The sequence below is a fragment of the Gopherus evgoodei genome, chromosome 16 (assembly GCF_007399415.2).
Source record: "Gopherus evgoodei ecotype Sinaloan lineage chromosome 16, rGopEvg1_v1.p, whole genome shotgun sequence".
Classification (NCBI taxonomy): domain Eukaryota; kingdom Metazoa; phylum Chordata; order Testudines; family Testudinidae; genus Gopherus; species Gopherus evgoodei.
In genome coordinates, this window is record NC_044337.1 from 3,267,487 (window position 1) to 3,290,926 (window position 23,440).

The 23,440-nt window shown below is 56.9% G+C and overlaps 1 protein-coding gene across 1 annotated transcript; it reads left to right on the forward strand.

The window, feature by feature from the left end:
* The first annotated feature begins 8,142 nt into the window (after nt 1-8,142).
* On the forward strand, nt 8,143-16,212 carry PTGDS (prostaglandin D2 synthase). The gene is made up of 7 exons (XM_030536023.1): nt 8,143-8,346; nt 8,894-9,033; nt 10,845-10,921; nt 12,185-12,298; nt 12,743-12,844; nt 15,233-15,258; nt 16,028-16,212. Exons 1-6 carry the CDS (start codon nt 8,248-8,250, stop codon nt 15,256-15,258), a joined length of 558 nt encoding a protein of 185 aa, XP_030391883.1. The 5' UTR covers nt 8,143-8,247; the 3' UTR covers nt 16,028-16,212.
* The last annotated feature ends 7,228 nt before the right edge of the window (nt 16,213-23,440 follow it).

Consider the following 23,440-nt stretch of genomic DNA (forward strand, 5'->3'; position numbering starts at 1 on the left):
TGGGACAGGAGGCATGAGCAAGTCTGCAGTCCTTCAACAACCTGGTTTGCTGGAGATGCCTCCATTGCCCCCTGCCCCATTGGCTATGTGGGTCCGAGCCCCAGCCCTGTCCCCTTATCACGGCTTCAGTCCCTGGTCCCTGAACATGGTTGATCTGTGGCAGCCTGCGCTTCCCCTGCAATGCCTTGAACAGCTGATCTGGGGAGGAGCGGGGATTCGGGGATACACGTCCATTCAGCCAGAGTCCCACGTGGGGTTAAATGCCAAGGGGCTAAAGCTGAAAGAAGAAACCCCATCAGGGCCCCACCCAGCCACTCAGTTGGACCCCTGCACAGACCCCTCTACCACTCTGACCCCTGCTGCCACTTAGACCAGAGCATCTGCAGAGACCCCGGGCATGTAACCTGTACCCTGTACCCACGGCTGCAGTGCTGGCCCCCTGCACCGTGCTGCCAGCCAGGTGCAGCCCCTTGCACTGGGGGTGCTAGCCATGTGCAGGCCCCTCCTCATGGTGCTAGCCACATGCAGTCCCCTCCCCCTGTGTGCAGACCCCACCCTGGTGCTGGCCATGTGCAGCCCCCTCCCCTGCAGTGTCACAGTCCCCTTCTCCATGGCTCCAGCCATAGGCAGCCTTCGCCACTGTACTGGATCCACAGAGGTGCCAGTCCCATAGGGGATCTCCTGGAGACATGCAGCCAGTTGTTCTGTGCACCTCACCCTCCACAGAGACACCAGCCACCTGCAGGCCAAGCGGAGAAAATCCAGCATTGTGCGTGGAGGCACAGCCCTAGTCAGCATGACGGTGCCACTCTCATCCTGTCCCCCATGCACACAACCTGGCACCATCCCAGTGTCCCTTGTCGCCAGCCGTAAGTTACAGCTCACCCAGTGCTGGATTCCAGCCCCAGATGCTTGCCCACATACCTGCACACTGTGCCCTTCCAGCCCAGCCCTTTCTCCTCCCCAGAGAGACAGCAGGATCATGCGACTGTGCTAGTTTGACTCCAAGTCCCAGAATTCCAGTGGCTTTCTGAAGGTATCCCACAATACGCCACGAGAAGAATCCCAGAGTGCATAGCGCCCATCATTGGAACAATGCACCCTGCGACACCTGCCCAGAATGCTGTGCGCCGATGCAGGGGGAGATGGGTCAAGGCTGGCTGCATTGGATTAGTTATTCTGCAAAAGTCCATATGATGACCTACAAAACCCTCCCCACATGGACAAGCCACAGCTCAGTAAGCCCGGGAGCACACACTGAACAGAACCCAAAGCTCCCACCCACTGGTCCCATTTACTGTGTCACGGGACCCAGCTATGACATGGCAGCACAGCAACATGGTGACACATGCTCCAGTCCTGTAGGGGAGATGCGACCAAGGCATGTTGGAACCGTGTTCCCCAATTGAGCTATTGTTATTTACTGATTTGTACTAGCACCCCTATGTGCCAGGGGCTTCCCAAACACCTGAGGCTGGCCCTGCGCTGCAATCTAATGACCATCTGCGGGGGACGGGGGAGAGCGAGAGGACACACCAGTATGCGTCACTCCCTACAGAGCTGGGTCTGTAAGAGGGACTGAAAGGTGGACAGAGATAGAGAACTTGGGCTTGAGGAATATGGTTAAAAACCTGCTTAGCAAGGCTAAGCCATGTTCGATGTGTGCAGTGCTGGGAGCTTACCCCGTGCAGCCTGGGCTGGGATGTGTCCAGGCCATGCAGAGCGGGGACTGGCAGGAATGTTCAGGGGGGAGAGAAGCCTCTGCATGAGCCTCGTGCTTTTGCTGAGTGGACACAGGGATTGAAAGGACCCTGCTGGGAGGGTGGGGTTTGCAATCTCCGTCTGAAATTCCTAACACATGTTGTTTATCAGGGGAGCTTACGTAAGGCAACCCCACTAACCCTTCCACTGTGTTTGCTGCTCATTGTTCCTGCTGCCCATGTGCCATGCAGTCATAATTCAGCTGGCAGCTGGCAGTATCTCCTGGGCATCCCACTGCTCCAGCCCTGGCAGAGCAAAATGCCTGGGACCAGTGTCCTGCTGGGCGCCACTGTCCCGCAGCAGCAGAAAGATCACTGCCAGGCAGAGGTACCTATGTCTTGTCGACACCCTTTGGAGAGTCAAGGTGCTAGCCCTGGTGTCCCGTCCCACACCCCACAAATCTGCCCCCCCTGCAGTTTCAGATAGTTACAGCTTGCTTTGCTTTCTGTCCTAAATGTACATCATGTTTCTGTGCCCTGTTAAACAGCTGCCATGCTCCTCCCCAGAGGTGGCTGTAGTTCAGTGATTCTAGTACAGGTACTTTGGACTCCTTCGTGATGAAAGGTGCTGTAGAAATGAATGTCAGTCTCATTATTTAACACCCCCCTCACATGAAGCCAGGCCCTTGTTCCCAGGTGACCTACCTAGTTCACTCCCCTAGACTCTGGATAGTCAACATCTGTGCCAAACCAACAAGCCTTCAACAACTGGACTGAACCCCCCTGAGAGCTCTGAGGGGCTCAGCCTACTGGGGACTCACATGCTGGGACAGCCCCGTGGGGAGCTCAGCCTCGAACCTCATTTCTCCTGCCCCTCGCCCACAGACCCCTGCTGCTTAAGCTAATAGAAATCCTCTTTTATTAGCAGCACTAATTTCAGGTCCCTTAGCCTACCTGTCAGCCCGGCCAGTGAAAAGCAACAGCACATCTGAGCCAATACACGGTGCTGCAACGGAGCAGAGATTTCACATCTTCTGAAGCCAATGACATTTCACAGGGGTAAATGACACCAGAAACTGGCCTGCAAGCACAAGGTCTGGAGTAGCTGAGACAGTTTCCAGACACCATCTGTACTCAGAGTCAGCACTGCTGGGATCCTGTCCTGGGTCTGCCCCAGACCTCTTGGGTGATCTGGGGCAAGCCCTATCCCCTCTCTGCATCTCTAGTCCCCACCAGTGAGCTGGGGATAACAATCCCGCCCTTTGTCTTGTCTGTTTAATCAGTAAATGTTTCAGGGCAGGGCCTGTCTCTCACTCTGTTCATGTACAGCCCCGATTGCAGGGGAGCCTCTGACACAGTGGCAAAGGGTGCGAATGGGGCTTTGAGGGTGAAGTCAGGAATGTGTATGGGCCAGACACTATGGGGAGGGAGGCCACGGGAATAGATGGGGCTGGCTTGTGACCCCATCTCTATGGACAGGGGCTTTTACAGTCCAGTAGTATACTGGGTGGGGAAAGGCTGCGACCCTAGCCCTGCTCTGCCCCCACCCCCAAGGACTCTCCTGCCCTGCCTGGCTTCAGTGTTGTTTTAATAAAGGGTAATGCCTCCCCCGCACAGCAGCTCTTTCTGCAGGAGAAACCAGCTGCAGCTGGACATGGGGAATGTGTGCAGGGAGCCTGGGGCAGAAAAAGCAGCTGTTACGAAAGCAGACACCTTAGGTAAAATTCCCCTGGCAGGGAAGGAGCTGTGGGGAGAGGCTGGGCTTGGGAGCTGGGAGCATGTTGGTGAGGGAGCCCCAGCCAGGACAAAGCAGGACTCTACAAGGGTCCCTTTGTCCTGGCTGATGCACTAATATTCAGGAAAATCTCTGTGTTAAAAACATGTTGCACATTCACAGCCCTTCCCCTGCAAGGATCTCAAAGCACTTCACAAATACAAATCTATTAACCTCTACATTTCCCCGGCAGGACCTATGTGCTACAGATGGGGAAACTGAGGCACCACCCTTGCTGAAGGTCACAGAGTCAGCTAGCAGCAAAACTGGGATTAGAATCCAGGAGCCCTGACTCCCAGCACTGTGTGTTAGCCTCAGGGCTGCTCCACAGCACCTCTTACCCTAGCAAAAGGCCAGGGGCTTTATTATTCACATGTGCAAAGGTGGAAGCTGGCCACAGAGAGGTGGCTTGACTAAGTGAGGGGCATCTCGCCAACCCAGGAACAGAAGCCAGGCCTCAGGAATGCTGGGCTGAAGCCCTGCTCACTGGCGCACACTGCCCCTCCTTTTGGGCTCATCATCTCTCTCCAGTTTAACAATGAGGTGAGCAAACCCAGACACCCTCCCTCCTGCAGGGAGCAGGCCTGGGGTGGGGGTTCTCTTTGGGAGACTTCCACTCACTGCCCTGATCTTCCCGGGTTTCTGTCCCTTTCCCTCCAGGCCTCATGTTGTGGCTGTCTTCACTCAGCACTCCCCCGAGTGACACTGTACCAAACCCAGCTGGTGCCCAGAGCAGGACTGGACTGGGAATGGGAGGAGTGGGCCTAGAGAGTCTGGGCAGGGTTTCCAGATCTTACAGATAAATAATCCCAATGTAGAAGTGATTAGCGTGTGGCTGGTTTACAGGGTGACCTCCAGAGATAAGGGCAGGCAATGGGCTGCGAGCTACAAGGTGTGTCATTCTACAGTGCTGCCCTTGAGATGGAAATATTTGACTGCGGCAGCGTTCCTTATGCAAACATCCAGAAACTTCCTGGATGTATACAGCTCTGGGGATACAAGCCAAGACCACGCCCCTTCTCTAGCGGCTGCACAATAGACTGATGATAGCTCATTGCCTGAATTAGTGCTTTTGTTTCTACGGATACAATTTAGTGAAGACAAGGAATTGCACCAAAGCCCAGATCCTTTTCCTCTTCTATGCAAGCTCAGACTGGCCAGAGCCTGTGTAAAGAGCAGGGCAGCTCAGCTGATAAAGAGGACAAAGAAGTTTATAGATGAGGAGACACTGACAACCTTGAGATTGTTAGAATTCAGTGCAGACAACTGAGAATTGTCCTCACTCAAATCCTTTAACTAGCAAAGGGTTCTTCAGTTATGGCACCTCGTCTGTTGGAGGTCACTGGACAGGAGGCCAGAGTTAGGGGGATATAAATTAATCGTTAAATCTTCCCATGCAGGAGGCATTGTCTGACAGAGATTGGTGACTAGGAGGAGCACAGTTCTGCCAAAATCATGAGTCAGGCCCCCAAAATCATGAGAGTGGCTTAATCATGAGATTTTTAAAACCTGTCACCGCTGGGTTCTCTTCTTTCCTCTTCTGCTTCCTGAGCCTTTTGGCAGTGGTGGGCGGGGGTAGGTGTCACATTTTCAAGCTTTTCTCCACAACCACAAGAGCAAGAAACTGCCATGTTGGTTTTTTTTAACTGAAAGCTGAGTTTCTCACCGAGTCCCAGAACTCCAGAAGCTGGGGCTTTAGGAAAATCCCAAATAGCGCAAGAGCTCAGGCTGGACTGACAGAGCCAAGCATTGCTGCTTTTAGCGAACATGAGAGGTTTCTGTAGAAATGAACAAGTTTAGGTTGAAATTCACCCCAGTGCACAATGCTACATGTCCCCTGAAAGCACCGTGTGAAGGCAATTAGGAGGTAGAGGGGCAGGCTTGGTTTAGGCGCTCTGTACCAGGGACTTTGGGCAGTTTCCTTTGGGCTTTGGCTTTGTTGCCACTAGTCACAAGGGGAGGGCACACTGTGCCAATCATGCTTTTCTCTCGTGGCTTGGTTGTGTGTGTTTGTACAACGGGGCCAGTGCATCGCCCTGCAGCACACAGCAAGGTTAGAAGGCCAGAGGAAAAAAAAAAAGATGCCAACACACTGAACCATGCTGTAGGACTTGAGGTACAAATAGTTCAGAAGGTAACAGCAAAGGCCTTTGGCCAATGAAGCATATAGGGAAAGGCACAGAAAAGAGAGCTAAGAAACATAAAAAACTTAGATGTAAAGGCACCTCCCAGATAATTCATGGAAAGGGAAATACCCTGGGGCTCCATTTCTGGAAGAGGAAATGGCTCGGGTCTGTTGTAGGAGGCATGAGAAGCTTCCTGCATTCGGTGGGTTTGTGGGAGTGGGAATAAGACCTGTAGGGCTCTGGCTCCACTGAAGTTAATGTGAGTTTGGCCAGGATTTCACCTCTAGAATTTATTCTCCTGTTCCTGCAAAAGACACGGACACAGAAAACTCTTTGTCCCCAAGAACCGCGGTGAGATGTACGATACAAAATCTGCCCTCTTCACCCCACAAAACAGCTGAGAGAGATGGCTAAGCAAACCTTGGAGGCTCTGTCACTGCAGTTAAAAACCTGCCAGCTGACTTGGGCTCATGGGGCTGGTTCATTGTGGTGTAGACTTTGGGCTCTGGCTGGAGCCCAGGCTCTAGAACGCTGCGAGGTGGGAGGGTCCCAGAACTCAGGCAGGACCCACACTGCAATGAAACAGCCCAGCAGCCCAAGTCAGCTGGCCCAGGCCAGCCCTGGGTTTTTAATTGCAGTGCAGACTCACCCTTTGGAAGTATCTCAGAAATGCGTGCAGAAACCAGGCTCGTTACTATCTTTCAGTGGGGGCCCCTGTTTGCTCTGTGGATGAGCCAGAGATGGTGCATGTTAGAGTTACAGGCAGGATGAAGAGCTGGTCCTCATTTGCTGATAGTCGGCTTGGGATCTAGGGCAGCCCATGGAATCATCCAGACGGGGAATAAGAACAGCTTTAGGAGCTGTTGGGATCAAGGCTGAAGAGCTCAAATCAAACCTGGCTGGGCCAGATTTCAATGGAGCTGCAATGAGCATGGGTTGTGCAGGCCATGCTTAGATATGACACTCCTCACAGTATTGCTGTGCATCACATCAGTGGTGGCCACAAACTTGCTCTTCTGGATTGTGGGAAGGATCTTTGACAGCAGAAACATCAACCCCCCATTTATTTCAAGAGACACTTTCAAGTGTTGCTAATTAACTTAATCCTGCAAAAGTCTGAGCACCTGAGCCACCCCAATGACTTCAGGGGGCTGGCCAAATGCTGTACTGCTTTGCTGGGCCAGCAAGCCCTAGCAGGCTATTCCTCCCGGGGGGCCAGATACAAAACACATCTACGGATATGGTCACAGGGAGCACTCAACTGAGAGAACAGGTGGCCTAGATCATGGGAAGGGAATGCCAGGCCTAGCTTTCTGCCATGAATTTGTGCTGTACGTTGCTCTGGGACTGCCATGAGTTTGTTTTCTCTGCTTCTTGAAATGCACCAGAGTCCGCCTGACTGCCAGCTTTTAGTGACATGGCTATGTCACTACAGCCGTGCCGCTAAAAGTTGTGCAGTGTAGCCGCTGCTTATCGGCTCTCCTGCCGACAAAAACCGTCCACCCCCAATGAGTGGTGTTTGCACTGTTGGCAGGAGAGCGCTTCTGCCGACAATGCGTGGTCCACACTGGCACTTGCCATGGCAAAACTATTGACTTTCAGGGGAGGGGGCTAACGCCTCTGAAAGACAAAAGTTTTGTTGTTCAATTGCCATTGTAGACATAGCCTGAGTTGCAACCCTGTGGCTGGTAGACAGGAGACTGTCACACAGAATTTAGAAGACTTTTGTGGGGCTTGGATTCATCGCATGATCCAGCTTTAAAGAGCCCTTGGATCTGAGACATGCAACGTGTCAGTGGAGAGGCACACTCTCTGTGCTCTCTCTCTTCTGGGCGCTTTGTTTTTCTCCTTTCTTGCTTTTCTTCATGTGCCAGTTTATTTGTGTTTGTATCTGTAATTTTCACTCCATGCGTCTGAAGAAGTGGGGTTTTTACCCATGAAAGCTTATGCCCAATAAATCTGTTAGTCTTTAACGTGCCACCAGACTCCTCATTGTTTTTGTGGATACAGACTAACATGGCCGCCCCTCTGATACTTGTCTTGCTTTTGTTGTTTTCCTGAGTCTATGGCCAAACCATTCAGAAGGTAAGTACACAGGTTGCTCTGTGCATGTGGGGAAAGATAGAAAATCCTTTGCCTGGGTCAGGCTGGAACCATCTGCTCCCTCAGCCCCACTCTCCCTAAGATAGATTTGGCTGTGGTGTTCTTGCTCATCTGTTGGTTGCAGTTTACATATTTTCATTCTCCGCCAGCTGAAGCCAAACTCTCTGCTGTTCCTGGGGGGCTGGGAGGATTGCAAAACTGGCTGGGAGCCACTGTTTCTGCTGTGAGAGTTTTTGGCATTGGGAGGCAAATAGCTAAAGTCAACAGCAGGGAGCAGTTTGTGGGTGCCCAGCCCCCAGCCTGCCCTTTGCATTTCAGAGCCTGCTGCTCACTGGCTCACTCCCTCTTACGTAACCCAGTTCAGCAGGGGAGTGATGAGGGCTGGCATTTGCTAGTGTCATGTTATCCCACCCTGGGATGTCAGCCACCTCCCAATAAATAGGGGCTCTGCTGGGGCTCCTGCTCACACACAGCCTGCCTCTCTCCCTCTGCTCCGCAGAGAGCTCAGCTCCAAAGGGCCACAGGGACGGGAAGAGATAGAAGCATGCAGGCCACGCTGCTCAGCCTCCTGGGGCTGGCCTTGTTTAGTGTTCTCCATGGGCAGGAGGAAGTCACCGTACAACCCGACTTTCAGCAGGAGAAGGTAACCCGGCCCGTCCTGTGCGTGCCCATGCCCAGAGGACTGGCTCCCTTCCTTCTCTTTTCAGAGGCAGGGATGGATCTGGATCCTGATTCCAACCGGTCCCGAGAGCAGGGCAATTCAGAGCAGAGGGTGGTTCAGGCCCCTATGAAGGTGGCTAGCGCCCAGCTGAGATTTGGGCTCCCATGCTGGATTTGGGTGCTGAACTCTCCTTCCCCCAGTTGAGAGTGTATTTGGATCTGGGGTTCTGGTTCAGCCCAGTGTAGGAGAGCGGGAAAATTTGGATCCAGGTTCAGATGCTGAGCCTCCAGTGTGTGGGGCTGTGCAGAGCCGAGCAGCTTGGTCATCTCTAGATGGGTGGGTGGCATTTGTCCGGGCACAGAGGGGGCTGAGCAGAGCCGGGTGGGCAGGTTATTCCCAATAATCAGACAATAGGGAGGTTTTACACCTTCCTCTGAAGCAGGTCTAGCCCGAGGCAAGACCCTGGGCTCGCTGCACCCAGGTCTGGTCTGCCCTGGCCGTGCCTGTGGTGACTGGGGGCTGTGTGCAGTTCACAGGGAAGTGGTATAGCATCGGCCTGGCCTCCAGTTCCAGGTGGTTCATGGAGAAGAAGCAGGTGCTGAAGATGTGCACCACGGTCATCACGCCCACAGCAGATGGGAACCTGAATGTCACCTCCACCTACCCCAAGTAAGGCTGCGGCGCCGCTGGAGCCACTGCCCTGCTTTAGAGGGAAGGGCATCGTTCCCACCTCACAAAGGCTCATCCCACCCCCTTCCCAGGGCCCAGCTGGCGCTGAGGGTCCCTCAGGCAAGAAATGCTCTTGCCAGTCCCAGGGAGACCCCAGGTCCTGTCTCCATCTTGACATGGACAGTGGGTGTCTGGTGCCCCTTGTCTGCGGGTCTGGGAGTGGGGGGCCAAGCAGCCTTCTCCTCCCTGTTATGCCCTGGAGCGAGGGCAGTGCTCAGTCCCAGGGCCTGGGCTCAGGGAGTGCAGCGATCGTTCCCTCCTAGCACCTCTGGGTGCAAACTGCCCTGTGCAGCAGAAGCCCAGCCCCCAAGCTGACCAAACTCTTGGTGGGGGGGATCTGGCTGCCTGTGGCTCAGCCCCTCCTGGAGCCTCCAGGATGTCAGTCACAGCCTGGCTCTGTCCAAGCAGCAGGCCCCAGCCAGGAGCTCTTGGAGACTGCTGCTACCCCCTTCCTGGGGGGAGGCTGCCAGGCGCAGCATCCTGTCCCTGCCATGGAGGGAGGGGCTGGGTTTCCCTGGAATACTCTGCACCCAACATTCTGTATTGCCCCAGCCCTGGGATTCCCCCTGGGTCTCCACCCCACTGTTCCTCTTAGTTATGATTCTCAGCTTAGCCCGGCAGGCTGTTTCAACTACTGTGGGGGGGCTGCTGCCCACATGGGTTGTGGTGGGTCAGACAGAAAGCTCTCCTGTTGGGGTCCAAACAACACTTTGCCCTCCCATCCAAGGATGTCAAAGCACTCTGGAGCCATTAATTAGCTCACACGACCATTAAGTCAGTCAGGGTCACCCATTTCACAGATGGGGAAACTGAGGCACAGAGAGGGGAAGGGACAAGATCACACAGCGAGTCAGTGTCAGAGGTGGGAATAGATCCCAGTAGACCTGATTCCTTGATTCCCTGTTCCTGCCATGTGATGTGGATACCAGGTGATGAGATGGCTGCCTGGCTCTCAAGATGCGCTGTAGGAGCTGGTAACGGGGGGCAGTAAGGGCTGACGTGACTCTGCCGGCTTGGGAGGCGATATCTGACACGGAGCCTCGCTCCAGATCACGCTCTGCCAGTGTAGATAGCCCTGGTATCCAGCAGCAAAGCCAGGAACCCAGAGTCCTTGCCAAGCAGGCTCAGCACATCCAAAGTGGAGCCAATCTGTGCGAAGCTGCTGTCTGAGCAGATTTCCTTGGCCAATGCTGGAGGATCCCAGCTTGGGCTCTTGTGCCCCCTAGAGGGGGTTTGGGATTCTCTCAGCAGTATGGGAAAGGCAGCAGCATGGGGGTCGCACCTCTCAGCTTGCTGTGCACCCGAGGGTGGGGTCTGGCTGGTGGAGTTTGGGGGAATTTCAGTTCTCCCAGCAGTGGCCATAGGGGATCCACCCACACTGGTTCCTGCAAGGTACTGACGGGCCCTAGCTTCCACTGAAGCAAGTGGGAGCTGAAGGCTCAGATGCCAGAGTGCAGGAGACACCTGTGTCTCTCCCAAGCCCAGGGGCTGCTGGTTTTAAAGACCCCAGGATCTGAATCTCCTCCACCTTGTGCCAGTGGCAGTGTGGAAGCCAGTGGACTGCAGGGGTATGAGATGAGACCCAGGTAAACGTGTAAGGAAGAGGAAGAGAGCCCAGCCAGGTGTCAAGCATTGCCCACCACCAGCTGGACGCTGGATCTCCCTCCATTGCTGGTGGGGGCAATGGGAAAATCGCATTCCCTCAGCCTGCTAACATGCTTGTTCTCTGCCTTTCCCATGTGCTGCCCCAGGTTTGATCGGTGCGAGAAGAGGAACAGCCTTTACATCAAGACAGAGCAGCCAGGCCGATTCAGCTACACCAGCCCACGTGAGTGCATGTGCTTGCAGTGCTGACTCCATTACAGCATCCCGCTGTGCCCTGGCACGCTGTGCCTCGGGCAGTGCCAGGCAGCTGAGAGCAGGACAGTCTGCCCCTTTGTTGGGCAGGATGGGCAGGAGTCATTAGTTAAATAAACCCACAGTTTTCTTCTTAGAGGCACCTTCCAGCTCCCGACCAGTCCCGAATGGGAGCAGATTTAATGCAAGGATTTAGCAGCGATTGAGGAGCTCAGCCTGAGAATGGGGCCAGCGCAGGTGTCCAGTTGCCACTGTAGAAAGCGTGCGTGCAGTGGGCCAGGGCAGCAGGCACCAGAACGAGTGCCGTCGGGACTGGATTCCTGGATCCTGACCCACACTCTGCCATGGCCTGACTCAGGAGTGGGAGCGCTGTGGAGTCAGTGGGAGCGGGGGTGCAGGGCACCTTGGCTAACCAGAGCCCCGTGTTTCAGTCATCTCGGCAGTTTTTGACATGGATCTGTCGAGTGACCATGCTGGGCTCTAGGGTCACCACTGCGGAGCCTCCCAGCCTGCGTCTGAGTCTCTGGCAGAGTGACAGGAGCATTTGGATTGGCAGAGCAGGAGGCACCTAACAAAATTGTGTCTCTAGAACCAAATGCTGCTTTGGGCGTTCCAAGTCCCGCTGCATGGGGCACCATGCTGAAGAGCGCACTGCCTGCTCCAGCCAGCGTGCCCTGGCATAGGGCTCTTCAAAATCCTGTAACCAGTCCAATATTGGGAAAAACCATGTGCGGTTTTGTCTCAGTACCAGATGGGGGACAAACCACCCAAAGAGAGGATTGTCGGGCTCAGAATCGGGGGTGTGGCCTCCCTACCAGCTGGCATGAATTGGCTCCGCTCCACTGGCGGCAATGCCTGTTTACACCAGCTGCGGGGCAGCGGCACCTCCCACTCATTAGCTGGGGGTGTCAGGCCTGGGGGGGAGCCCTGCTCATTAGCTGCGGGTGTCAGGCCTGGGGGGGAGCCCCGCTCATTAGCTGGGGGTGTCAAGCCTGGGGGGAGCCCTGCTCATTAGCTGCGGGTGTCAAGACTGGGGTGGGAGCCCTGCTTGTTAGCTGGGAGTGTCAGGCCTGGGGGGGGAGCCCTGCTCGTTAGCTGGGGGTGTCAGGCCTGGGGGGGAGCCCCGCTTGTTAGCTGGGGGTGTCAGGCTGCGGGGGGGAGCCCTGCTCCATATATGCACTGGTATCTATGCTTGCTCATCTCTGCCCTGCACCTCTGTCCATGCCCCCTGCAGGCTGGGGCAGCCAGCACGACATCCGTGTGGTGGAGACCAACTATGACGAGTATGCCCTGCTGCACGCCAAGAAGTTCAAGGGCACCGACACCTCCACCATGGTGACTCTGTACGGTACGTGGCCCCGGGGGGGCACCTCTGTCCTGTACATTGGGCAACTCTGCCAGCAGACACGCAGAGCTCTACTCCAGCCCTCTGGCCACTCATCTGAGAGACACCCTCTTCCACTCCACATGGCTCTGGTTTGAATTTCTGCAGGCTCTACCCTGAGGAGATGGGGGCTCATCCCCAGGAAGGAGCTGGCTGGGGTCCTGGGACCCTGCAGAACCAGAGGCTCTGCCTCAGAGCCCAGTGGCAGGGCAGTGGCTGTTGTGTCCCAAGCTGAGGCAAGGCTGGTTGTGATGCACAGAAAGGGGATTCGCTGGTGAGGCTGCCGGACACAGACCTTGGGTTGTGCGTCTCTGGTGCCTAGTGCTGACACACAGGCTGGCATGGCTGGGCTGATTGTAGCGGGAGGGGCTCACTCTCACCCCAAGCATCTTGCTTCCCTGGCTGCAGGCAGAACTACGGAGCTGAACCCCAAACTACAGGAGAAGTTCACCCAGTTCTCCTTGGCGCAGGGGCTCCCAGAAGACGCTATTCTCCTGCTGCCAAAAACTGGTAAGAACAAACCGTAGGTAAACAAGACAAGAGATAAGATTGGGACAAATGCCCCGTGGAGCTCAGGGGAGCCTAGGGGGCACTTGGCAAGCCTGGCTGCAATGCAGATTGCTTGTGTGCTGTGTTCCCAGCCATGTACCTCTAGCCAATGTTCTCTCTAGTTTTTTACATCCATGTGCGGAGTGACATGTGCACCAATATGGAGGTGATATGTGATGGGGGTGGGGCTGAAGGGTTTGGAGTGTGGGAGGGGGCTCAGGACTGGGGCAGAGGGATTGGGTTTGTGGGCGGGTAAGAGCTCTGGCTGGGGGTGTGCGTCTAGGGAGGGGCTGGGGAGAGGAGTTCAGGTTGCAGGCTTCCCTGAGACTGCGGTGTAGAGACAGAACTCCTCCCAGCCCTCTCTTGCCATAGCAGCCTGGGGCCAGGGGAGAGGCACTTTCCCCTGGCCGTGGCAGCTCTGAGGCCAGAGCCAGGGGAGAGGTGCCTCTCCCCACCTGTGTGGCCCTTGACAGCCTGCAGGGCAGCCATGCAGCTTAGAGGGAACTTGGGCTCTAGCCTAGCCTTGTCCTATGTAGATGCCTCAATCTGGCCATTTGTGTCCAAAGAGAGGCTCCTAAATTTGGCCCCTGCTGACTTGATTGGAAATGGAGGGTGCTCAGTGTCCCTGAAACTCACTGGCACTGTACACCTTCCCCTAATTATCTAATAACCCCAGCCGTGCTGGACGCTGCCTCCATTGCTCTGAACCAGAGGGGAAACTGCTGATCCACTTGGCAGCATTGGCCAAGCACCATCACTTGAAGGAGCCTGTGACTCTTACACATACGGCCAGGCAATGCTTCCTGCTTGTCTGAGCAATGTAAAGCTCACTGCTCCTGGGCCCTAGGCTAGGATTGAATGTGGAGTGACGTCCTCAGCAGCTAGCCGGTCCACAAAGAGCTGACCCACACTTTGGATTAGCTGCTGCTCTCTTTGACATTTGGTTTTGCGTCCAAGGGGATTGCAGTGTTCACCTCTTTGCAAACCCTCCGCTAAATGAGGACTCTTCCATGTCTGGAGTTTAACCTGCCTGGACTGGGAAGGATGCTGGACTGTGAGTGCCAGCCCCTCAGGAACCCAGGCTGCGCTAGTGGAATCAGGGGCACAAAGCAGCAAGGGCCTGTCCTCACTGCTGGCAAGTTCGTCAGCCCCCAGACCCCGTTCTGCAGGAGCTCAGCTCTCTGCACACATTGGAGGGCAGAGGAGACGGCCGACCGAGGGATTCACCCAGAACACCCAGCATCTGCACTCACCCCACCACAGCAGACAAAAAAATCTTGCTGACTCTTGCTCGCAGGAGTGAGCACGAGCTGTGAGGTTCAGCCCTAGTGCAGCAGCCCAGCCGTCTCCTGAGGGCACGGGGATGTGGAACAGAGGTGATGTCTAGTCGCCAAATAAGGTTAAAGTAGCTAAACCCATTGGAAAGGAGGCAGGGCAGGTCCTGCTCCCTGGACAGAGAGCCCAGCAATGTCTGGGACTAACGGGACTGGCCCAGGGCAGGCACAGTGTGGGCAAACTGCAAAGCTTCCTGAAGTAGCAAAGCACTGCAGTGCCCCTGCTAATCCCTCTGCCATTGCCCCTCCATCTGGACCCCTGCCGGTCCCGCCCTGAACCCCGCATGGCTCGGCCCACACCCCTCCGCCCCCATCCCCTGCCAGTCCTGCCCCAAACCCTGCATGGCTCGGCCCACGCCCCTCTGTCCGGACCCCCTGCCAGTCCCGCCCCAAACCCCACATGGCTCAGCCCATGCCCTTCCGCCCCGACCCCCTGCTGGTCCCACCCTGAACCCCGCATGGCTCGGCCGACGCCCCTCAATCACGACCTGCAGCTCTCTGCTATTCCAATCTGGCATTGAGCAGGGACATTTAATTGTGCCTCAAATTGGGCTTGTCTCTTTTTAATGGGAACAGAAGAGACTCCACCTAATACACCTTTAAACAAATGTCAGTTGCCTGCTGCACGTGCCAGTGCCTATGACAGCTGGTCCTTGATGGCAGTGCTCCCTCGCGGGGAGTGCTGGTGGACCGGCTTTCTCTGCTCTCACAGCCCTTCCTTCGGGCGGGGGGAAAGGCTCTCTGCTTTCTGCCCCACAACTCACCTGAGGTGTGTGGGAAGCCAGGTAGCCCCTCACCGGCTCCCAAGGTTGGTGGGGCTGGATCTGCTATAACCAGCAGCAAATGAGCAAGAAGGAACTGCACCCCTTGCTGAGCTTTTCTGCAACTGGCTAACAGCCCAGGGAAGCACTAAGCAGAGGCTCATGCTGGGTTCCCCCCATGGGTTCTGTCCAGTGGGGCTCTCCAAAGGCGGGTGCCCATGGCAGCTGATCTCTATTTGTCCTTCTCTCCCCAGACAAATGCATGACGGAGGCTGCATAGGTGAGTAGGATCCCTTCTCCAGGGGGATGTGTGGCTTCTCTTCCACTGCTCCAGACTGGAGAGCACGCCAGAGGTGTTTATACAGCGTGTGCCTTTTGAGAGGCTCTCTCTGAGCAAGTGCCATTCCCAGCCTGCTTGAGACATGGCCCACAGGCACTGTCCCTCTGAACATCAAAATGAACATAAAGTTCATCTCAACCTGCTTTGCAGCCTGGGCTGCTTCTCCAGTTCCTCCCTCAGGACTGTTCAGTCCTCACCCTAGATCCTCTCTCTAAAGAACCACACCCACCTCCCTTATTTCTGGGGGCGGGGGTAATGAATCACCCACCTCGGAGTTAGTAGAATCCAGTTAACCCTTTCCCAGCAGGAGCAGCACCTGCCTCCAGCGTGGGATGTGTCGAACACTGCCGGCCTTTACACTACCATGCAGTCTCATGCAGGGATTGCCCAGTGACTTACAAGGAATATTTTTTGCTCTGGCCCAAATTGGAGCTCACCAAAAATATGTCTGTCCCCTCATTAAAGGGAGCGTGGGGCCCTGGTGGCAGAGACAGGACAGGGCTGTAATGGCTAGAAAGGGATTCAGGGTTGTTGGACACTGACAGACCCCATGGGTCTTTCTGGCTCTGTGTCACCACCCAGGGTCTCCCTAAGTCCTAGCCTGGGCTAAGCAGCTATGGGAGGGGCTGCTGGCTATGCTACAAGTCCTGGGGTAAGCATTTGGAAGGTCATTGATGTCTAAGCAGCATTTCCTTTCCTTTCCTTCCAGGCAGAGGTTGCGAGATACCGTTCCAGGTTTCCTTCAGAGAGAAAGTGACATGCTGACCTGCCGGCGCAGATCCTCCCCGCATAGATGTAGCCATCTCTGCTCTGCAGCCTTGTGTGCTACTGGGCTAGTGCTTCTGTGTATAACAGCCCCTCCTGCCCAAAGTAAAACCGAGACGTAAAACACCAGCCTGTCGCTTCTCACTTGCTTCCTCACAAAGGCTTTGAGCACATGGGCCATTGGGAGGGGGAGGGAACTGTCTGACTCAAGACAGTGGCAGTCTCGAGAGGTCAGATGATCCAGGGAGATTTCCACCCTATGGATTTGAAATCTCCCCACAACAGCTCAGTGGAGTTTGGGATCCTGGCATCCAAATCCCAGCCCTGACTCACCCTCACACCCCAGTTCCAAGGTCCAGTCAAGCCCAAGTCTAGTGAGGAGTAAGATGTGGGCAGTGCTCAGCAAAGGTGGGGCTAGGAGTACAGGCTGAGCCAGTCTTGTCTGGGCAAACCCTCGGCCCCTCTCTGTGTAAATACGGGGCTGATGATTGTGACACCTCTTGGGGTTACTGATTCCCTCAAGCCACCTTATCCCTCATCTGCCTCTGTTGTGGATTCTGGTCTCTCCCCCGGGAGGGGGCAGCGCTGCAGATTCAGAGCCACTGCTCCCACCTGCCAGTCCTGTTCTTAACCTTGCCCCTGTGCGAAATGGGTTCCTGGGCCAGATCCATATCCCCCTCATCAGAACTCATAAGGCGCCAAGCCACACGCTGAGCTGAGCTGGCTGCTAAGTGGCAGAAGATGCAAAGCCCTTGCTTCAATCAGTGAGGTCCACAGAAGCCTCTGCAGTGCCTTGCTGGGGAAGAGTTTGGCTGTCTGTGTTCCTGTTGTTTCCACTCCTTCCTGTGGGTGACTGGTCAGCAGCCTGGCTGGGTCTCAGGCCAGTCGTAGTGAGGAGGTGTCCATCTCACAGATGATCCCAGCTGTGACGAATGTCCTGCTTACCCAGACCTGTGAGCTTTGCCCATCGCCAGCCAAAGGAACTGGACAGCAATGCAGGGAGTTAACGATAATCTTTTCTCCACATAGCATGAGCTTAGCTTCCACATTGCAAGCTGATCAACAGCTCGTGTTCCTTATCCCTGCGCTGAGACTAGACCCTGCAGCTTTGAAATCCTCTTCCTTCCTCCCTTCAGGGAGAAAGGATGGTCCAGTGCTTGGGGTGTCAGCCTGCAAGCATTGAGCCTGGGGTTTGAAGCCTCCTCCACCACAGACTCCTTGCTCTACATGCCTAATCAGGAAGGGTCTTGAGGGACACCTCTCTTTAGAAAGCAACAGAGAGTCCTGTGGCACCTTATAGACTGACAGAAGTATTGGAGCATGAGCTTTCGTGGGTGAATACCCACTTCGTCGGATGCATGTGAGGTGGAGCCTGGCAGTTGCCACACTTCACCTTCCAGGAACAGGCTTGTATTGGCCCTGCTGTGCAAAGAGTGATTGGGACTAGGTCTCCCTTCTCTCAGGGACTAACTCAATACAGAGCTCTTCCCTGGGCGTGGGTGGGTGGGGGACTTGGCACTAACACCGCACGGTTCCATCCAAGGGGCTCAAAGCACCTTACCCAGTAGGGTAGGTGTCATCATCCTCATTTCATTAGATGTGAAAGTAAGGCACGGAGAGGTGAAATGACTCACTCAAGGTCACCCATGGCATCTATGGCAGAGCTGGGAATAGAATCCAAGCCTCCCACCGCCTAGTCCTGTGCATGAGTCAGCAGGCCACCATTTATGAAACACCATTCATCCAAAGATGCCCTGGGTTTGGGAAAGGGGTTGAAAGCTGGTTGGCTAGCTGTTGGCCACACAGCCCAGAACCACAGCCACTGCTGGGGTAGCAGGCAGCAGCGTGCACCAGCTGAGCCAGAACGTTAACAATGCACCTTTCCCTTGACGCTCCATGGGGAGTTGGGCAAGTGATACAATCCCTTTGCTTGATTTCCTACACCAGCCAGAAGTGGTGACAGCCTCTGGAAGCTGGCACCTCCGGCAGCACAGTGGCCTCACCCTCTGCACTGGGTTCAGTATGGACTTGGAGAGAAGAATACTGAGGCACCGGCATCACTTCTGATTGCAGCCTCGGTCACCTTTGCCTGTCTCCCACTCACGTGCTGTCTGGGCCTGGCTTAGCTCTTGATCTCCCAGCCTTGGGGGTGTGGCTGTGGGTCGTAGAACATCGTCTATGTCATGGAGTGAATAGATGAGCTGGATTTAGCTCCCCGAAGCTGTGGCCTGGGCAGAGAGCTGGCCTGAGGTGGTGGTTTAGATACAAGTCGGGATTAGTTTCCAGTCTAATCTAGCCTAACCCTTCTCTCTGAGGAATGGGGAGAGTTCTGGGTTTCGCAGCCACCCCCACCCCAGTCTGTCCCATGGGCGTATGTGGCAGCCGCTGTGATCTTGTAACTCACTGGTGGACATTCGCAGGTCCCCTGGGAGCTGTTCCAACTCCTGCTATGGCCAGTTGGCTTCTTAGCTCAAGCTGTAGGCACTCAAGAAATCCCCAGTACAATCCTTGATGTGGCAGCCAAGATGGCAAACACTAGCACAGCACCTGCCTCAGAAGCCCTGTTTCCGCGACGACACTGACCTGTTGATACCATTACCCTTGACGTGGCACTGAAAATGGTTTGAGTACAGATGTATCCTGTACAACCTCCTTCTGTCGCCCAGCCAGCACAATCCAGTTCTCTAGCAGACGCCAGCAGAGACAGGGCAGCTGAGACAAAGCTGAACACGTGGCCCTGAGTGTGACAGGGAGACAGATGGTCAGATCAGCCCTAGGCCTGTCCTGTCCTCAGAGCTTCCTGTGTTCACAATGGATGCTGAGTCCCACTGGTGAATGCCAGGGCGCTGGACACTTCTGCACTCTGGGGGCCCCTCACCATGGCATCGGGGTACCTCACAATCTCCTCCCCACACCCTGGGGAGGCAGGGCCATGCTTTCCTCACTGCAGGAGCCTTTCCTCAGCAATCCCAGCACTGCCTTGGAAATAGGGATGGGGGTTTTCCAGCTACTCTCAGCTTGGCCATGCCCCTTGTTTCTTTAACAGAATGAGCTGGTGATCTTGGCATCCCCTTGGCTTTCCTAAAGCCCGTGGGTGAGACCCTCACCCCTCTGCCAGCCCCTTACACCAGGTCAAAGAGCCAGCGCTGCCTCAAGGGGCCCTGTGGAAGTCCGCTCTTGGGAAAGGGGGTTGACCCCTCTCTGGGGCGGCTGGGAGCCAGGCCGCCTCACTACCTGGGGTGACAACAACAGTTCCGGGCTCAGACCCTCAGGCAGGGGTGAGCAAGCAGTTCAGTCTATACAAGGTAAGAGGCCCAAGCTTCTGGGCCTGAGCATTGGGGCAAAGGGGGGAGACTGCCACCCATGAGTAGGGTGGCATGGGGGACGCAGGCCGCCCACTCCTCTGTGTCCCAGCCCGGGGCCCTAACAGCGGCAGGCAGCCCGCTGTGTCACTGGGGATCCTGGCCACAACACACTGACATTGGCTCTGGTTCTGCTGCAGCCAGACTAGGGTTGGCTGCCCCCAGGCTACTTCCAGACTCTCCCTCAGGACTCACGTGGATCCTGGGGTCGTCCTCCGCAGGGTCCAGGTGCATGGGTTCATCCCAGCCGGGGCTGGACGGTAGGTCCGGCAGCTCCTCCAGAAAGTCTGTCCAGGGTCGCTCTGGCGACTCTTCTGGGTAGCAGGTGTGGTGGAGCTCCAGCAGCTCCTCGGGGTAACGAGCACGGGGAAGCTCCAGCAGCTCCTCGGGGTAACGAGCACGGGGAAGCTCCGGCAGCTCCTCAGGGTAACAAGTAAGAGGAAGCTCCGGCAGCTCCTCGGGGTAGCGAGCACTGGGAAGCTCCGGCAGCTCCTCGGGGTAACGAGCACGGGGAAGCTCCGGCAGCTCCTCGGGGTAACGAGCACGGGGAAGCTCCGGCAGCTCCTCGGGGTAGCGAGCACGGGGAAGCTCCGGCAGCTCCTCGGGGTAACGAGCACGGGGAAGCTCCGGCAGCTCCTCGGGGTAACGAGCACGGGGAAGCTCCGGCAGCTCCTCTGGGTAACGAGTAAGGGGACGGTCCGGCAGCTCCTCTCGGTAACGAGCATGGGGAAGCTCCGGTAGCTCCTCTGGGTAACGAGCACGGGGAAGCTCCAGCAGCTCCTCTGGGTAACGAGCACGGGGGGGCTCCGGCAGCTCCTCGGGGTAACGAGCACGGGGAAGCCCCGGCAGCTCCTCTCGGTAACGAGCACGGGGAAGCTCCGGCAGCTCCTCTGGGTAACGAGCACAGGGAAGCTCCGGCAGCTCCTCGGGGTAACGAGCACGGGGAAGCCCCGGCAGCTCCTCTGGGTAACGAGCACGGGGAAGCTCCGGCAGCTCCTCTGGGTAGCGAGCACGGGGAAGCTCCGGCAGCTCCTCGGGGTAACGAGCACGGGGAAGCCCCGGCAGCTCCTCTCGGTAAGGAGCACGGGGAAGCTCCGGCAGCTCCTCGGGGTAACGAGCACGTGGAAGCTCCGGCAGCTCCTCTGGGTAATGAGCACGGGGAAGCTCCGGCAGCTGCTCGGGGTAACGAGCACGGGGAAGCTCCGGCAGCTCCTCTGGGTAACGAGCACGGGGAAGCTCCGGCAGCTCCTCTGGGTAACGAGCACGGGGAAGCTCCGGCAGCTCCTCGGGGTAACGAGCACGGGGAAGCTCCGGCAGCTCCTCTGGGTAACGAGCACGGGGAAGCTCCGGCAGCTCCTCGGGGTAGCGAGCACGGGGAAGCTCCGGCAGCTTCTCGGGGTAGCGAGCACGGGGAAGCTCCGGCAGCTCCTCAGGATAACGAGCACGGGGAAGCTCCGGCAGCTCCTCGGGATAACGAGCACGGGGAAGCTCCGGCAGCTCCTCGGGGTAGCGAGCACGGGGAAGCTCCGGCAGCTTCTCGGGGTAGCGAGCACGGGGAAGCTCCGACAGCTCCTTGGGGTAGCGAGCACGGGGAAGCTCCGGCAGCTCCTCTGGGTAGCGAGCACGGGGAAGCTCTGGCAGCTCCTCTGGGTAGCGAGCACGGGGAAGCTCCGGCAGCTCCTCGGGGTAGCGAGCACAGGGAAGCTCCTGCAGCTCCTCGGGGTAACGAGCACGGGGAAACTCCGGCAGCTCCTCTGGGCAGCGAGCACAGGGAAGCTCCTGCAGCTCCTTGGGGTAACGAGCACAGGGAACCTCCGGCAGCTCCTCTGGGTAGCGAGCACAGGGAAGCTCCGGCAGCTCCTCGGGGTAGCGAGCACGGGGAAGCTCCGGCAGCTCCTCGGGGTAACGAGCACGGGGAAGCTCCGGCAGCTCCTCTGGGTAACGAGCACGGGGAAGCTCCGGCAGCTCCTCGGGGTAACGAGCACAGGGAAGCTCCGGCAGCTCCTCTGGGTAATGAGCACGGGGGGGCTCCGGCAGCCCCTCGGGGTAGCGAGCACGGGGAAGCTCCGGCAGCTGCTCTGGGTAACGAGCACGGGGAAGCTCCAGCAGCTCCTCTGTGTAACGAGCACGGGGAAGCTCCGGCAGCTGCTCGGGGTAACGAGCACGGGGAAGCTCCTCTGGGTAATGAGCACGGGAAAGCTCCGGCAGCTCCTCTGGGTAACGAGCACGGGGGGGCTCCGGCAGCTCCTCGGGGTAACGAGCACGGGGAAGCTCCGGCAGCTCCTCGGGGTAACGAGCACGGGGAAGCTCCGGCAGCTCCTCTGGGTAGCGAGCACAGGGAAGCTCCGGCAGCTTCTCGGGGTAGCGAGCACGGGGAAGCTCCGGCAGCTCCTCGGGGTAACGAGCACGGGGAAGCTCCGGCAGCTCCTCGGGGTATCGAGCACGGGGAAGCTCCGGCAGCTCCTCTGGGTAGCGAGCACGGGGAAGCTCCGGCAGCTCCTCTGGGTAACGAGCATGGGGAAGCTCCGGCAGCTGCTCAGGGTAACGAGCACGGGGAAGCTCCTCTGGGTAACGAGCACAGGGAAGCTCCGGCAGCTCCTCTGGGTAACGAGCACGGGGAAGCTCCGGCAGCTCCTCTGGGTAACGAGCATGGGGAAGCTCCAGCAGCTGCTTGGGGTAACGAGCACGGGGAAGCTCCTCTGGGTAGCGAGCACGGGGAAGCTCCGGCAGCTTCTCGGGGTAGCGAGCACGGGGAAGCTCCGGCAGCTCCTCTGGGTAGCGAGCACGGGGAAGCTCCGGCAGCTTCTCGGGATAGCGAGCACGGGGAAGCTCCGGCAGCTCCTCCGGATAACGAGCACGGGGAAGCTCCGGCAGCTCCTCTGGGTAGCGAGCACGGGGAAGCTCCGGCAGCTCCTCGGGGTAACGAGCACGGGGAAGTTCGGGCCACTCCGGGCAGCTACCCTGGGTTGCTGGAGTCTCCCGGTCCCGAGCTCCTGGAGAGACGTCTGCTTGCTCCCGGCCGCTGGCGCCTCACTGAGCTTGGAGGGCCCAGCTTTATACTTCCAGGTCGGCTCCTGACCCTTTGCGGGGCGGGCTCCGAGCTCTTTAGCTCCATCATCCCCCGGGGCGGCTGGGAGCCAGGCTGCCTCATTACACACACACCCACTCAAGTCTGGCTCCCGTGCGGCGGGTCCAGACCCTTCCATGCCTCCCATGTGGGAAAGAAAGTCCGCATAAGCGTGGTCCTTCCCGGCCCTGTGGTGAACCGTAAAGACTTAGGGCTGTAACACCAGGTACCACTGCAGTAGCCTCATATTATGATCTTTCATTCGGGCCAGCCATTGGAGTGAAGCATGACCAGTGATGAGCATGAATGGGACTCCGAGGAGATAAAGCGCAATGCGTCACAAACCCATTTTACGGCGAGGGCCTCCTTTTCCACTATCATGTAATTCTTCTCCCGGGGGAACAGCTTCCTGCTGATATAGATGACCGGATGGTCTTCCCCGTCGACCTCTTGGGAGAGGACAGCCCCGAGTCCCACCTCTGAGGCGTCTGTCCGGAGGACGAATGGCTGGTCAAAATCAGGGCTATATAGAACCGGTTTGCAGCAGAGTCTTGCCTTGAGTGTCTGGAATGCATTGTCGCACTCTTGGGTCCATCTTACTTGCCACGGGCTGTCCTTGGTCAACAAACCTGTCAAGGGGGCTGCAATAGTCACAAATTGGGGAAAGAACTGCCAATAGTAGCCGGCCAGTCCCAGGAACTGGCGTACCTGGTGTTTTGAGGCCGGTGGAGGGCAGGTTGCAATGGCCTGAACTTCTCCCACGAAGGGTTTTACTTGTCCATTCCCGATGGTATACCCCAAGTAGGTCGTTTCTTGCCAACCAATACGGCATTTCTTTGGGTTGGCGGTTAACCTGGCTGCCCGCAGAGACCTCAGGACTGCAGCTACCCGCTCGAGGTGGTTCTCCCATTGGCGACTATAAATAATC

Excerpts from the sequence above, each read along its gene's own strand:
- PTGDS (XM_030536023.1), top strand. The coding sequence starts at position 8,248 with ATGCAGGCCACGCTGCTCAGCCTCCTGGGGCTGGCCTTGTTTAGTGTT. Across the intron at positions 10,922-12,184 it reads ATTCAGCTACACCAGCCCAC|GCTGGGGCAGCCAGCACGAC; the intron begins GTGAGTGCATGT and ends TGCCCCCTGCAG. Across the intron at positions 12,299-12,742 it reads CACCATGGTGACTCTGTACG|GCAGAACTACGGAGCTGAAC; the intron begins GTACGTGGCCCC and ends CCCTGGCTGCAG.